The sequence below is a fragment of the Copadichromis virginalis genome, linkage group LG4 (genome assembly GCF_057382275.1).
Source record: "Copadichromis virginalis isolate Kocher_CV1m ecotype Utaka linkage group LG4, C_Virginalis_male_GT1.1, whole genome shotgun sequence".
NCBI classification, from domain to species: Eukaryota; Metazoa; Chordata; class Actinopteri; order Cichliformes; family Cichlidae; genus Copadichromis; species Copadichromis virginalis.
In genome coordinates, this window is record NC_140621.1 from 4,992,695 (window position 1) to 5,009,369 (window position 16,675).

The following is a 16,675-nucleotide window of genomic DNA, read 5'->3' on the forward strand; positions in this document are numbered from 1 at the left end:
TTTGAATGTGAGGGGGAAAGAGGACAGGATAAAAAAAAAACAGTGGTGGCCTCCATTATGCCACCTTGGCACAACTTTAAATTTCACAGCTAATGTGTCATTTGAACAGAATCTTTGGTTTACATGATAAAAGAAACGAGTAATTTTCTTCTCTACACTATTTATAAAATCACGTTTAAAACACCGGTCAATCTGAAGAACAATCTTCCTCTGAAGCCGCTGGTCTCACCGTGAGAGACCACAGCATTCAGCTTAACTGGACTTTCACCTTATATAAATGCATAAATGTTAGTTTTAGAAGCAAAGTATTGTTATTGTGTGTCATTAATAAAAACAAAAACAATGTCATATTGTTAAAAATCTAGAGAGAAGAATAATGAAGTTCTTTGAAAATGATTTTACATTCACAAACTGTCATGAATCGCTGTGCGGCAGGCAGGAGTTGGACCCAAAATGCAGGCACTCAGGCACGAGGTTTAAACACAAAGAACTCAGCTTTATTCGCTGGCAGGACAAAGTCATACAACGCAAACTAACCCACAGGGAGATCCACACAGCATGAGGGACGACACGACACTGACTCAGAGAAACACAGGGTTTAAATACACTGGGAAGTAACGAGGGGAATGAGACACAGAAGGAGGGCACAGCTGGGAGAAATCAGGACTGACGAGACAAGCAAAGCAGGACACATTCACATAAGACACGGACCATCAAAGTAAAACAGGAAGGATCACACAGAGACGCGAACTTGACACAGTGGAGACAGCAACTAAGAAACAGAGACATAAACCATAAGGCAGAGGACTCTAAGAACCGAAAGACACAGAGGGGAATACTCAGCTGGGAACACAAGAGACTAGACTAGAGGGAGTAACAAAAGACCAACCATGAGAACATAATGCACAATGCAGAGTGACAGAAAACAAGAAACTCAAACATGCAAAGGCACAATTACACAGAACAGAGGGGGCACAGAGAAACATGAAGGGCAAGGGATCAAAACTAGAAGCCATAGAATAAATCACACACAAGTACAATAATCACAAAGAACTAAAAACGCTGGGTCAGGGGACCCAGGACCGTGACACAAACGTTTTTATTTATGTTTTTACTCTGTCATTATGGGATAATGTGAGTATAATTTTGAGGTAAAAATTGAATGTAATGCATTTTACAATAAAGCTGTAACATGACAAAATGTGGAAGAAGTGAAGCGCTGTGAATACTTTGTGGATGTAGTTTCCTCTTCCTGACATGTCTTCCTGTTAATAAAAGGGAGTTCTTCTTTCCCACCATCACCAAGTGATCACAGAGGACTGAGAGCTGATTGGAGTTTTCCTACTATAATAATGTTGGCTCTTTACTATAAAACCGTTGAGAGGATTGTTGTTGTGAACAGGCATTTCATACAGTAAATAAACTTGCACTGGATTGAGTTTCACCAATTACTATATTACAACAATGGAATGCACTACCTTATAATGCCCCTTCCTGACTTCTTGTTTTTTTGCATATTGTTTGCAAAAACATTTTTAGTATTTGACAAAAATAATGTACAGATAAAAAGATAGTAAACACAAAATACCATTTTTAAGTGATAATTTAATTTATGAAAGGATAAAACCGTACCTGGCCTTACTGTATGAAAAAAAAAGTAATTGCCCCTTAAATGTAATAACTGCTTGTGACATCCTTGGCGCCAAAAACTGCAATCAAGTGCTTGCGGTAACTGGCAAGGAGTCACATCTCTGTGGAGGAATTTTGGTCCTCTCTTTCTTAATTCAACCACACTGGTTTTTTTTATTTTTATCATGAACAGCCTGTTTAAGGTTATAACATCAAAGCATCTCAATCTAATTTAAGTCCCAACTTTGACAACCAATCAGAGGTGGACTTACTGGTTTGTTTCAGATCAATATCCTGCTGCATAACCTGCGTGCACTTCAGTTTCAGGGCACAAACTGATGGTCGGACATTTTTCTTCAGGGTTTCTGCTACACAGCAGAATTCATAGTTCCATCAATTACGGAAAGTCATCCAGGCACTAAAGCAGCGAAGCAGCTCGAGACCATCACACTACCACCACCATGCTGACTGTTGCAATGATGTTTTTTTTAATGAAATTCTGTGTTTTACAGCAGATGTAACAGGACTCAAGCTTTCCAGTAAGTGCAGCTTTTCTCTCATCAGTCCACGGAATATTTTGCCCCAGAGTCTTGGGAATCATCAAGACTTTGGTCAGCAGTGTTGTTTCCTTGGATCTCTCCCATGGGTGCCATTTTTGCCGTCTCTTTCTTATTGCAGAATCATGAAAACAGACCTTAACTGGGATAAGTGAGACCTGCAGTTCTTTAGATGTTGTTCTGGGTTCTTTTGTGACCTCCTGGATGAATCACCAATGCGCTCTTGGGACTATTTTGGTCGGCCGGCCACTCCTGCGAAGGTTCAGCACTGTTCCAAGTTTTGTCCATAGTTCATAATGACCATAGTTTACTGGAGTCCAAAAGCCTTAGAAATAGCTTTCCAGCTCCTTCCAGAATGATAGATGACTGGCAGACTTTGTTTCTCAGTCGTTCTTAGGTTTCATCTTCTAGATCGTGGAATGATGAGTTGCTTTATGAAATAGTTTAGCCTTTGTCAGACAGGTTTTATTTAAGAGATTTCTTTATTTAGCATATCTGGCAGTAAATAGTGAGGCTAGTGAAATTAAATTCAGCATTCCAATTTTTTTTTATTAATCTCAGTTAATTAATAATTTAACAGAGAAGGGAAGTTTTTCCACACAGGGCCAGATAAGTTTGTATAGTTTATTTCTCGTCATAAATGAAACTGCTTTTGTATTTATTCATCTTACCTTGTCTAACATTAAAATGTATTTGATGATCTAAAACGTGTGAGAAATATGGAAAAAAACTAAGAAATTAGGGAGTTTATCACGGCACTGTAGGGATTTGCTTTTTCTGGTCCGAAGAAAACATGAAACTCATGTTTTCACGCAAATCTTCAAAAACCGTTCAGCAAATCAATTTGATGCGAAAGGATTAAGCCTCAGTAATCCAGTTTGATGCAATCCACTACTTCCTAGACTTCTCCCTCGAGGGCTGGAGGCAGAAGGATATTCCCTTGACTGACAATTACAGATAATTACAGCGTCAGAGTGAAAGCTTTATTTAACAAGCTGTGTCCTAAATTACCTATAATTGACGTGGTCATTTTATAAAATCATTGACAATGTTTGACGACTCTTTTTGCATTTCCAGATGTTTGCAGGGGTGAAAGACGTGACTTGCTTCTTCTGATTTACGACTTTAAAGAAAATGGCTTTGGGCCACAGGGACGCACAAAGAACTTAAACTGAGGAGGGGATGTGTTATTTTAGCAACAAGTTACTGTTGCCAGAATTCGATATTCTATCAAAGGTGCAAAGACAAATTACATCCACCTACGGATTTAGGTTAAATAAACAAAATCAGCGATAGGTTTGATTTATTTCAGATAACAAAGGCTAACCTAAATCTGCTATTGGCAAACTGATAATTTGGGATTTTAAGAGGTCGTTGAGTTGAAAAAAAAGAAGTTTGGAATTTAAAGTTGAAACTTATGGAGACGGTCTTTGTAATTCATTGGTGAAATAAAATGAAAAGTTCATAAAAATGTAAATCAGCCTATTATTTTCCACCAAACACCCCAATCCCACTAAAGCTTTCTGAGGAAAGAAGTGAACAATGAGTTGAATGGAGAGGAGCATGAAGTCCAATTATTTTAATTTAGTCAATTTTTCACTTATGTGGATTATAAAAATGAAAAAACAGTGAGCCAAAAAAAAAGAAAGAAAGAAAGAAATGAAAGGCTTTTACGAAACACCCTAAAATGACTCTTTATACTGACACTATATACTATATAAGTGCTATTAGTACTTTTTTATATTTGCCTTTTGCACTGGATCCTACACAGAACACAAACACACAAATGTCAGCATCACAAGAACGTTTGTTTTCATCTGTGTTTTAATTTTATCTGTATTTAACATTAAAAAACCAAACTGTTCATTAAAAAATATTTATGAGGACGCCCTCTTTTTACACATGTACCTGCCCGAGTGTAAACCCAAATAAAAGGCAAAGAAAAAAAGAAGCCTCCGGAAAAGTCCGGAAGCAGTGGTGGCATTAGCTTTGAGTTATAGTGTTAACTTGTAGCTTTATCAAAATGTCTTAGCAGGCAGAGCTGCTCTGGAGGCAGAACTAGGCTTTTTTTTTTAACTTAGGTAAGGTTATTTTAAAAAAAATATATTTAAAGCTAAATTCCTCCTCATACAAATGAAAAGCTGAGTTCTACTGCTACTGTAAAGCTACATTTGACATTTACCATATTTATACTGTAACTGAGACTTCCTGGACCCGTGGTCACCAGTACAAATGCAGTCTCGCTTTAAATTGGAGTCGGATACGCGCAGTTTGATATTAGGCAACTGGCAAAGTAAACACCAAAAACATGACAGTGAAATACTTCAAACAGGTATACACAGTGCTATGGCTTTGTGTAAGTACCGAACACTTACTGCTCAGCCTGGTAGATCTGATGATTCACTCCTCATAGCTGAGTCTCGGAGAAGTTTATCAATATTCATATCTCGCTAGTTATATTTTACAAATGAGACCTGAGCCACTTTGTCGATCCCTTATTCCAAGGCTTATCAGACATCATCAACACACCGCTAACAGCTAATAGTAAATTCAACTCGTCTGAAAATTGTACTGATTGTAGTATTTCTTTCTGTTATAATATTGTGTATTTTACAGCTATTTTAGCAGTTTCCCCTATATCTGTCCACTTTAGTTTTATTGCATAGCTGCTGCTTATATTTTTGCCTCCAGAGTGGCTCAGACTCTAAAAAATGTCCTTGTCTCTTAGAGCTTCAGTTCAGCCTGCCGGAATAATTCCGCAATTTGTCCCGGAAGCGTCGCATCTCCCCGTCTGTCACATCATCTGAGTTCTTGGCATGGGTTCCTGCTGGTGTCCGGGATACCAGTGTCCAAAATTGTTCACATATCCTCCTGAGTGCACCGGTGCACCTTTGGCAGCCATGCTGATATCCCACAAGGAACACGGCGAGGAGGAGGCTGGTGGTGGAGGGGCAAGGTGTTCTCCCTCGGGTCCACAGGGCCCATTCTTCATGATCTTCTTGTATTTAGATCGTTTATTTTGGAACCATATTTTCACCTAGAAAAAGAAAAAGTACAAGAGTTAAGAGTCATACAGGAAACGCTGTGATTGGATTGAGTGATTTATTACAAGATAAAGACCAAAACTATCATAAAGTGACTGTTTTATTTTAAGGTCATGGGCTCAGTAAATAATTTTATTTAAAAGAATTATTCAGCACCGTGTTCTTATTTTGTCCTCTTTTTTTCTTCCTCGAGTTTTTAAAAAATCAGTAACCAACACAACAGTGGGTGAGTCTTTAACCATAAATATACATCTAAAAACACTTTGTTCACAACTAAAATCAAATCAGGTTAAACTCTCATTGCACCCTTGTGGTTGTATACGAATACCAACAAGTCAAGTTGGAGTTTACAACTGTCTTTACCAAGGCACATATAATATGTGCTTTATTAGCATCGTCAGCCCAGCAGCCCAAAAGAACTGTACAATCACCTAAAAATCAAGGTGGGTGTTGTCACAATCTCTCCTATAATTTTGCCATTAACCACAAAACTAATCAGTTTTTCCTTGAGTTCAAATGGAGGGTTTTTTTTGCCAAATTTGAAGAAATTCCTTCAATGTGTTGCTAACAGTGGATCACAGTAAAATCTAATCCGATCATCCTTAAGCCTGAGTGAACCCTCCTTCACCACAGTTACTGACAAGAAGAAAAGATTTCGATATAGATGACCTGATAACTGAATCATTATAAAGTCATTGCTATCTAGCACTAACAGCTGTGATGACCAAAGGTAAGTGATGTGCATGAGCAGATTAACATTAGCTTTGGGCTCCTTAAATCTAGGTGCTAGCTTAGGTGCTTCCTTTAAGTTGAACTCAGCGAGGAAGCAGTTTTTCTCTGCACAACTGTTTCTGTTTTTAGTTTTTGGAAACATTAAAAGGTTTAGCACATGTTAGCAATGATACCTAATGATGTAGCGGTGATAATGTGATACCTGCGGCAGGCAAAAACAAAGCAAAACAATAAGGCAGTGTAAGGTTACATAAACCAGGCAACAATAGGCAGCACACGTAAGATGTGCCTATACTTCAATGCGGTACTAACAGAGAGTAAGCTTGGAGTAATATTACAGGGAAACTATAGTTAGCTCCTACAGCTAAAAACACCAGCACATGATAAGGTACTTGAATCACACTGTCACACCCACATTACTCTGCATACAGCTCCTTTAGGGTTTTAAAAACTATCTTGGTGTGACACATAAAGCTGTTTATTGGAACGCCTGCATCTTATAGAACGACGGGTTCAATGGAAACTGATGGTCAGCATATTACCCAATCCTGTGAGTATATTAGCCAGCAGGTTCATACAAAAATATTAATATGTGACTACAGGCATCATATAATTAAAATATCTCAAAGTATTTAGATGAATATCACTTCAATCATTTATCAGTGGTTACAGATGATTTAGTTACGTTGTTAATATAATTGGCATTTCTTTGTTTCCAGCATGCTTGCAAATTGAGCATCAAATTACGCAAATATGCCTGTCGGCCAACCTGTCAGCTTAGCGGGAACGAGTGAATCATGTATAATTGTACAGAGCCAGTGAAGGATACTTTTGTCTGAAATGGGTTTTAACTGTGCTGTAAAGGGGAAAAAACCTGCGCCCATAGCACAGTTCTGGCTAGCAACAAAGGAGAAGAAATATAAAAGAGTGAGCAAAAGAAAAGAAAACACTCTTGGCCCTGAAAGTGTTTTCTTCTCCAGTCCTAGGAATTATTACCCGGGGAGTTTATGGGTATTTATGAAGACTGTTGTGAAGTGGTTTTATGGAAGATATTTTAATCTATAAAAATTCTAATTTCAGAGTGCTGTAATTGATTTGGAATATGTGGAAAAAATTATCCCTTTCCCAGTAATCCCAAAATGTCCAGCTTTCACACCCAGCTTTTGAACTGAAACAGCCAGAAATCATGCCGAGTGAAATTTGACATTTAATTTAAACTCTATTGTTCCAATATATCCACTGACGCCAGTCACCAGCTGTGAAAAGCATAGACTCCATAAATATACGATATAATATATGAAAATTAAAGGCGATAATGCTGCTTTTCAGAAATTAAAACTAATTAAATTGTAAATTATCCACTTTGAATTCTTCAAGCTGCAACATTTAGGAAGGTTTTAAATCATATTAAAGTTCAATTATTAAATTAATATAATATTAATCTTAATATAAAAAGTGATAGTCACACACTGCATTGAATACTATATAATAATCCCCTGCAGTATTACACTGTGGATGAAAACCTGAAGGATTGGAGTGTAGCTTAAGAGGCCAGGAGTCAATCAACAGCATCCTCAGTGAGAGCATGTCATCTGTAATTATTGGTTTCATATTCCAGCAGCAACACGGAGCTGACAGTTTTCTGAGTGTGTGGCTAATGACTCTGACTTTAAGGGAAGACGGTGGCTGAAAGGCAGGCAAAAGACCACTGAGGGACACAGAGTGTGTGTGAAAATTAACAAACTTAATTGTCTGCATATACTAAAGTCCTTGTCAAAAAAGTTTTTTTTGTCCAGATGTCTTCCATTTGGAAGTTGTATAGACGGTGTGTATGTGTGTGTGAGAGATGGACAGAGATAGGGAACGTTTCGAGGAAAAACATTAGAACAGTGCTACGTGCCATTTCTCAGCTGCGTTGGGAACATTATTTTTCGATGGAAAGTGGTCAGTCGCTGGCTGGCAGCCTAATGGCATGATCGCTATCTTCAAGTGTGTGCGAGTGTGTGTGTGCGCGTGCATTTACGTGGCCGTGGGTGAATGCGTGCACATAAACTACGTATGTTTTCCATGAGTGTGCCCGTGATCAGAAAAGCTCACCCGTGTACCCGTGTACGTGAGGAATGCACAGCAGACGCCAACACATATAAGCACACAGGCTAGATGCAGCTGACTGTGGGTTTCAGTAGGACTTGTTCTGTGTCTTCTATTAATTATGTCGTAAAGAAGCCTAAAAATATAAAAAGTTGCTTTTTGTTTAAAATTACTGCACATATTTTACCTGCAATTCTCTATATTTACAGCAATACTGGTTAGCCTAGCCTAAAACATCAGAGGTTTTTATGTTTCAAAATCATTTGACCAAGAAAAAGGAGTGGAAAGTAAACAAAATAGAAAGTATTTATTAGAGAAAATGAAAGAAAATAATAAAATTTCAAGGATCGCAGGGTTTTAGTTCTACATGACCAGTACATTAATAATATACATTATTAATATAAGCCAATATTCATCCTCAGTTCCTGATTCAGATAATTTTTCAGTGCATGACATGATCTGACATATAAGTACAAGGGGAAACAAAGACAATTATTCTAACTGACACAGCAAAAGCTCTTCACTCTTTTCCAGAAAAGTCATTTTTTTCCTCCCTAAAAATATAGGGCTTGGGTTTGGGTTAACACTGAGGATGACTTTGACCTCAGAGTGTTAAAACATTGTACCTAATCTAGTTAATCTCTTGGTTTGTTTAATATATTTGTTCCCATCTGTCTATTTACTGGCTAGTTGGACCCGTTTCCATTACTGTTGCCACATTCCGAAAAATTAAAGTTAAATTTGCTAATAGAACCAAGAATTGGATGAAAAATAAAAATCAAGGTTGAAACGTACAGGCAAGGCAACTCTTGATTAAAGAAGCGGAAGACTGTGTCAAAGCTGAAGGCAGTAAACCTTTTTATTTATGAGTGTCTTGCCCAAATACTTTTGATCCCCTGAAAATAGTGGGCTGTGTATACAAGATGCTGAAGTTCAACAACGCTTAAGTGCAACATTTTTCCCCAACCACATCACCACATCAACTGTACCGTGTACACCAACTGTACTATCAACTGTAAGCTGGATATGAACATTTCACAAAAGGCACCATCATCTTCAACATGTGGCGTTGTGCATAGGGTGTATTTAACGAATGCTGCTTTTTTCGTTCTATTGTGGAATTTCTGAGTGTGTTATAATGGAAACATTTACACATCAGGAACTGGACATTTAAAAAATCCAGATAAAAGGACAAAAAGTAGTGAGTTATTTTGTACCTAGCCTACAGAAATGCAACAAATGTAACAAATGGTATGTGATACTAATAAAAGTAACTTCAGTAACTTTGTGCCGTGTTTCTGAAATGGGAACTCAAAGAAAGAAGACTCCCACACGCTAAACATCACAATCCAACATACAAATGTGCTGCCATTCCTCAAACTACCATCACATGTGCGCTCATTGTACTCCACAACCAGCTGAATCATACTGTGTTGATCCGTACAAACTGACTGCCTTTGATCCAAAACACCTTGAAGAACAAGGAGCGAGTTCAAAAATGGTGCTTCTCAATGAGCATACATGTGAGTATGACTTGTAGCAGACCACAATAAAAAAGCAAACCACTATACCACTACAAAAGATGAAGACAAATGAATGGATCATCTCTTACTTCTAGTGTAAACATAGCTGCTGCAGTTAATTCATATGGGATTAGGACAATTCAGCTGATGATCAAATGCTGATGGTTGCTGAGTGTGCACACACATGCAGGCGAGCATGGATCGTATTTCAAATATTCCAAAACAGTGTCATCTAATGTTTCCCCAGTTGGACACCTGCTGTCTATTCAAACCTTTATTCTTCACCTTTTGGACAGGCGCAATGTATCTGTGATTATTCTACACAGAGCCTACAGTGTCATAAGCCCATGGAAGTAAGGCACTGCTATAATTTGTTGTTATAGATTCCTGTTATCCATAAATAACAACGACTCTGCTGACTGACAGAGTTGGCCACTTTGTCTACAGTCTACATGTACCAGTTACTCACAGGGACAATACTTCCTGTTTTCCAGCTCTGCACTGGTTTTCCCAAGAGAAACAAAATGTTTAATAATATCACTGTCAGACTCTGTCGTTGTTGGCTGTGCTTATGTGAAACTTCCACTTTTTCAGTTTTCATTAACTAGAAAATAGCTGAAACCAACTTATTTATCATATTTAAGAAACTACAGACAATGACTGACTCTCCTCTTGGTAAGTCAGTTTGCTTAGTGCAGATGAATTTGGTAGTAAATACATCCTACCATGAGCTACCATGATGGCAAAAACACTAGCTCAACTCAAATAATACATCACTAGTTCAAGCACTTTAACAAGCGTTTGGACATCACAGTGTTAAACTAAGTTTTAATTGTATCAATTATATGAAATTATAAACAAAGTTATTATTACTTTATTTTGAATTGATGAATGAATTACATTAAGTTGGCAATAGAGGTGCAACAAAAGAGACGACACAGCCATGCCTCTTACAGCCTTCTCTTGCACTGAGTCAGTATTACACTAGCTGACAGCAGTGGATCACTGGAGCTAAATATCAACATAAAATTTGTCAGTAATCTGGATTTTCCAGCGTCACTACCTCGTGACTTCTTGGCACCTCTCAAATGAAGTTTTGTGTTGAACAATATCAGGAAAACTGCCCGACAAAGCAAATCAGAATCAGCAATCAGCTTAAATGAGCACATTGCTAATTTAAGCAGGCCCAGTAATAAACACAGACACTGACAAAATAAAGCAGTTAGTAAAACACGTTCCACTGTTTTTCTTTGTCAGTTACACAGATATAGAGATTTATGGCTGATGAGCCCCAATGAAAAACACAACAGTTTTTCAGTATCATTAAAAAGGATTTATTCAAAGAAAACACGCTGGAATGGAAAGCATCTCTCTGGTCTATGAGTGTGTTTTCTTCATTAGTTCTGTTACGATTATGTCATTTGCATTGGTAAGTTTTAAAAATGTTCATTATGTCTCATAACGAGACCAACCAGGTGTCACACTTTGTTTTTTATCACTTGTCCCATAAAGTTGAGTCTCACAAAAAACACGTGCCTTATAAAGAAATGTGAATCTACCCTCCCCCCCAAAAAAGTAAATAAATAAAATAAGATATATTTGATCCTAAAATGGTCAGTGCCAAATGTATATAGTGCTACATTTTTTGTATTTGTTAAATAAATACTACAAAATCTACCTTTAATCATTAGCAATGTGTTCCACATTGTACTACACAAGCATGCTCCATTCCCCACAATTAGTTTCATGGGGTCCAGTCATAATACTCAAAGCAGTGCATGATGTTAGGTGAAATAATCAGCCTATACACGAATCATTACAACCAACTACACGTTTCTTTGTGGATTCCAACTGTACATAAAATATTTTTGTATTGAATATATAGTTAGGGCTCCTATTTCTAAAGCAGTCCATGTATTTTGCAAAATGTGTAAGTTACTACATTTCGTATTTTGAAGAAAATGCACCTTCATTCACACATTTGCCTGTTTTTCTAACGCTATGATAAAACTGAGGATTGGGGGATTTGATCTGTAACGTAAAGATTCAGAACAGCAAATATCGAAGTGTTGTTGACTGGATAAAAGCTGGATTGCTGCTGGCTAACGTGGTTCAGCCTTTATGGACATTTATAAAAAATGTGAATTATAAATAAATGTTAAAATATCCAATTAAATCATTTTTACCTAGACGCCACAACAACACGATGCAGCTTCACAGACAAAACAGCAGCTGTTGGGATTCGTTTGCTGGTGTCTCCACATGTGTATGAGTGCGCACACACATTTCAAAGAGATGCAAAACAGGCAGAAAGTCCCAGTGAACCAATTTTGAACCTGTTCTGGTGACACGTGGAGACAAATCTGCGCAAACGGTTTCCAGCACACTGCTCTGCATTTTCAAATGTTTTCTCCCATCTCATGCATTTGAAGATTTCATGACAGAGTTTATGCCATATTGCACTTATGTTTGGCTACATCAATGTCTAATTTACAGATGAAGGAATGTTGGCATCAGTCGGCATGAATGTACCAGCGCTCGTCTTGTTTGGGCTTAGCAGAGAACAAAGAAAACAATCCGAGGTGTGATTGAGCTCGGTTAAGAAGTAGCTCTAATTTTGTGTCATGCATACTTTGGAAAATAGGGTGAAATTGCAACTCACACCCTCTATTAGAGTCACTTCACACTGGAAATGTTTTCAAATCTTCACATCATAGGCAATAATGTTTTTACCTTAGACAGGTTAATTATATTCCTAAAAGTGTCATTCCATCCTGCTCACATTTTAATGCCTAACATATTACGAATGTTCAAATTTAGGGACCGTCTACACTGCTTTATTGTGCATGCTTTGTCCATGTGTGAATAGCTCATACCAACCTGTGTCTGCGTGAGGCCCAGTTTGGCGGCCAGGTCGGCCCTCTCGGGCAAGGCGAGGTACTGGGTTTGCTGGAAGCGCTGGTTGAGAGCCTGTAGCTGCAGGCTGGAGTAGATGGTCCGAGGCTTCCTGATCTTTTTCCCTTTTCCATTGAGCCTCACTTCTCCATTTTCTATCACCGCTGTGGGCTTCTCATGCTCTGCGTTAGAAGGGAGGACAGAAGGACGGTGTTCAGAAAAATGTTAACAGTGGGATTTCAAGCTGGGCTCTTCTATGTCACAAAAAGACTGTAGAAAATCATTTTAACATTTAAATGATTACGAGATATAAAATATTCATGTGTGAACACTGAAAATTGATGTTGGACAAAAAAAGTGGTTTATACTATAATGTTTTTGACATAAATTCTTTTTTAACCATTTATTATATTAGAAATTGTACAAAAAGTATAAATAACACTGAAAAGTATTTTGTGAAAACTGTCCCAACATCTACAATTCAAAGATAAAAAAAGAAATCTCTACATGTGTTGATTAAAAAATTGGCATTCAAAGATTTTGGATTCAAAATACTAACAACAATTAATAATAAGCTCCCCTCTAAAATTGGATGGTGCTGTTAAAAATGGATATAGCGCAGAAGCAGTAGTTAACTTCACCCAGTACTCAAGGCTAGAAAAATCCAGGAACCTGAAGTAACACTGGAGGAAAATAACCCGCTGATACTGGCTAAAACTACTACAGCTACAGTAAATCAACCCACAGCAGCTCATTTTTACCCAGTGATATTATGTAATGATTAAAGATCAGGTAGCGTCACAACTATGACATGTGCAATGATAGTGAGTGGTGGTTCTTTTCAAACCATGTTGACTTACAGTTATCCAGACATCAAAGCAGCTCAGCTTTTCTTTGTGTTTTTTGTATTTGTGTATTTTTTTCAGGAAAGCTATATTGTGCGTACGTACACCCCCTCTGATCTTTGTTATGACATGAGCTCACAGCTTGCAGTGGCAGGAAAGAACAGTTGTAGAAAAGCCAAGGCCCCACAAGATGCTTGCATTCTGTATCTGAGCTACGCTCTGAGCTGACGCGCAGCAACACCGGGGGACAGAAACACAGTGGGTGCTTAGAAACGACCTGACAGGGGAAGGTTTCTTTTAGAAAGAAAACGCGCTAGTGTGTAAAACACTTATTAGCTCAATCTGGCTCACATATCCATATATAATAAAACGTATATGTATGTTTTTAAGGTGTGACCCTTGTTCCAAGAAACTGGACATTTCATAAAGGTGACCAAAGTGTCCAAAAAGAACTCCATGTCAACAAGCCCTGCAGAGTCCCTCACAGACCAAGATTTGTACAACACAGTTAACGTGTAAAGTGATGTTTAACTTGTATGTATTGGGTGAGTTAGAGCGTGGTGTAAAACTTCAACAGCAAAAGTCCAAGAAGACAGATTTTGGGTGAGCACCAATGAAAATCTGTCGTATTTATTTGTGTTTTTGTAACTGATCATTTTCCCTGCCACTGATTCCAAATCTGCTTTAAAAATGTATAAACTGCAGTTGCTGTGAAAGATTGTGAAATGGGCCTTGAGCTGATCCATCTGTTCGTCTGTCGATGCGCATTTACAGAAGCAGAATTTATTTATAAAACCAGTCGAGTAAACCTGATGAAAGTACTGCGTCATGTTCACCTGCGTCATGTTTATGGAGAACTTTTTTTTCTTTTTGAGAAAACATAAAAACATTGTGTACTTTTTCAGAATTTTATTTTCATTTTTAAGCTTTTCTGCCATTTTTTATGTGTATCTAATACAAGACGGCTGTTTTCTGTCTCTCTGAGAGTCTCTGTCAGCGTTCCTGTCATCTCAATATTTTGTAAACTGGTGAAATAAGTCACCAGATTTTAAGCTGAATATATGCTGAAATGACCGTAAATACTGCATGTGAGGCAAGGACATTTTTAGTATAGACAAAAAAAATAATCCTATGTAAAGATTTAGTTTAAATGAACGTGTTTTTTATGTAATAGTAAATTCTTTAAATAATAATGATGAAAATAAAAATATAAAATTAAGAGCAAATTTTTTTTTAAAAAAGTGAAAATGTGAAAGAAAAGTGATCTGCACTGGGATATTATTTAAAACAAAAGAAACAGTCGTAATCGTCCCGGTATCTGTTAACTGCTCCTGCTGCCAAATTCTGACGAGACGTTTTCATCTTACGTGGAGTTTTATTTTTATTGGCGTTTATTGTTTTTTTCGTAGCTTTAATCTGTCATATTACACAAAATAACTGCACGTCTTTGTCAATGAAGCAAAGACATAAATAAGAATATGAAGTAAATGTATCAGGTTTTTCCCTTTGGGTTGGATTTTAGTTTTGTTACACTTTGAAAAAAAAAAAGCTCAAATCTATAAAACACTTTTTTTTCGTTTAAAATGACATTTTCGTTTAATTTCGTCCATTTCGTATTTAGTTAATTCTGTTTATTGTGGTAGTGTGATAAGTCAGATCACAGGCTTTGGTTTCTGCTCAGAGGGAAACGTGACGGCTAATATTTGGAGCATGAGGATGAGGCTTTGGGTTTTGGTGGGGAGCGCGGGACACCACAGGGCCTGTGCCGGAGAGTCACACAGTCTGCGCAGGCCTTAAACACATCTCCCGGCCAACCCCAAAATACGCTAAACACAACGCTGTGGCCGACCTGTGTGTGGATCCAATTATTGCGTTCCGCTGCGGCTTATTTTCATGTTTCTGTAGACCCACTTCAAGAATTTTAATGGTCCGAGTTCATCCGCTGTGATTATCCTTATTAGTTTTGCATGTTTTATTCTTTTAATGTCCTCTGTGATTAATTTCAGACTGAATTACTATTAAAAATGACACATCGAACTATTAATAATGTATTTTAGCTTGTTGTCGGATTTATTTATTTATGGCATCTTTCAGCACATTTAAACTGACAAATAAATTAAACTAAAATCCCACGAACATATTTAAAGACCAAAGTGTAGAAACAAGGAAATGAGCAAACATTTATTCATTTCTGTGCGTAAACCTACCCGCATCGTCCAGTCTGGTGTGTCCGAGCGCGCCGCTGTGACCACCGTGCTGATAAGGCAGGTAGGCACCGGGGTGATGCGCGCTCACTGGACTGTGGTAGGGTGGGTATCCCAGCGGGCGACCGTAAGAGGAAGCCCCGGAGGAGAAGGGCCCATCGTGCTGCGAGGGTCCGACAGCGTGCAGTCCGTGGACCGGATAATGGTTGTGGGATAAGCCTGGCGAAGGTTGTTGATGTCCAGGGTAGCTGTGTCCACCGAACTCCAAAAACGCGGATTTGGACGGATCGGACGTTACTAAAGTGTCTGATATGGAGCTCATAGTCATCATTGGGGAGAGGGGCAGCGATGTGCAGGGGAGAGAGGACGACGGGTCGGCTATGACCTACAGATGAGGGTCATGATAAGGCAACTGGTTTAAAAAGAAACAAGAAAAACACCCCACAAGAAAACAGAAGACTTTAAGAAGAAGCAGCTCTTTAAAAACAAAGCGTCTCTGTATTCCCGTGGAGTGACTTTAGGTGGGTCTGCCCTCCGCTACATCCCAGCTGAAAGCTCCACAAACATCACGCTCAGTGTTTAAAAGCATTAAGTCCAACAGTAGAAGACTGGACGAATGGCAGGGAAACACGCAGACCAACAGGGGAAGTCAGCGAACAGAGAAAACAAAACAGGAACTCTTAACCAAGCAGCAGGTTTAATTACGAATATCCTTCGACGTCCTCCTACTCTCGGGCCAAAACAACCAGGTTCCCGCTCGATTCCCCGTTTGTTGTAAAGAGACTCCTGGCAGCGGAGAGAACTGGAGAGTGTTCCGAACCTGAGAGCGCACTGCGCGTCTGCTCTGACCCCCTCTCTGCCTCCATTTGGCACAAGCAGCGCGCTCATTGGCTGCAGGGCTTAACCGTGTCACACAAATCACAACCGGCAGCGGCGGGGCAGCCGGCTCTTCCCGGAGCTTGTGGCGGAGAGAGGGCCTTAAGAATGCCGAAAGAAGCCTTCAAGTTAAGAACGGCCATTAAAACATTTTTCCGCAAGTGTGACAACATGTACAAAAATAAATAAATAAAAAACTGCAGACATATTTTCCTTTCATGAGGTCAACAACTGCTTGGATCACAACAGTTTAACGAAGGCATTTTATTAATACTGACT

At 38.5% G+C, this 16,675-nt stretch overlaps 1 protein-coding gene across 1 annotated transcript; it reads right to left on the bottom strand.

Moving 5' to 3' along the window:
* Window positions 1-4,223: 4,223 nt before the first annotated feature.
* Window positions 4,224-16,430, bottom strand: LOC146710637 (homeobox protein Dlx4a-like). Its single transcript, XM_085453237.1, has 3 exons — window positions 15,524-16,430; window positions 12,457-12,653; window positions 4,224-5,223 (listed from the first exon to the last, which is right to left on the bottom strand). Exons 1-3 carry the CDS (start codon window positions 15,849-15,851, stop codon window positions 4,981-4,983), a joined length of 768 nt encoding a protein of 255 aa, XP_085309363.1. The 5' UTR covers window positions 15,852-16,430; the 3' UTR covers window positions 4,224-4,980.
* Between the last annotated feature and the right edge of the window lie 245 nt (window positions 16,431-16,675).

What these genes read in the sequence shown, in the direction of transcription:
- LOC146710637 (XM_085453237.1), bottom strand. Translation starts at nt 15,851, where the DNA reads ATGATGACTATGAGCTCCATATCAGACACTTTAGTAACGTCCGATCCG. An exon ending in CACCAGACTGGACGATGCGG is followed by an intron (nt 12,654 to 15,523) that starts GTAGGTTTACGC and finishes CTTCTAACGCAG; the next exon opens with AGCATGAGAAGCCCACAGCG. An exon ending in TGGGCCTCACGCAGACACAG is followed by an intron (nt 5,224 to 12,456) that starts GTTGGTATGAGC and finishes TTCTTTTTCTAG; the next exon opens with GTGAAAATATGGTTCCAAAA.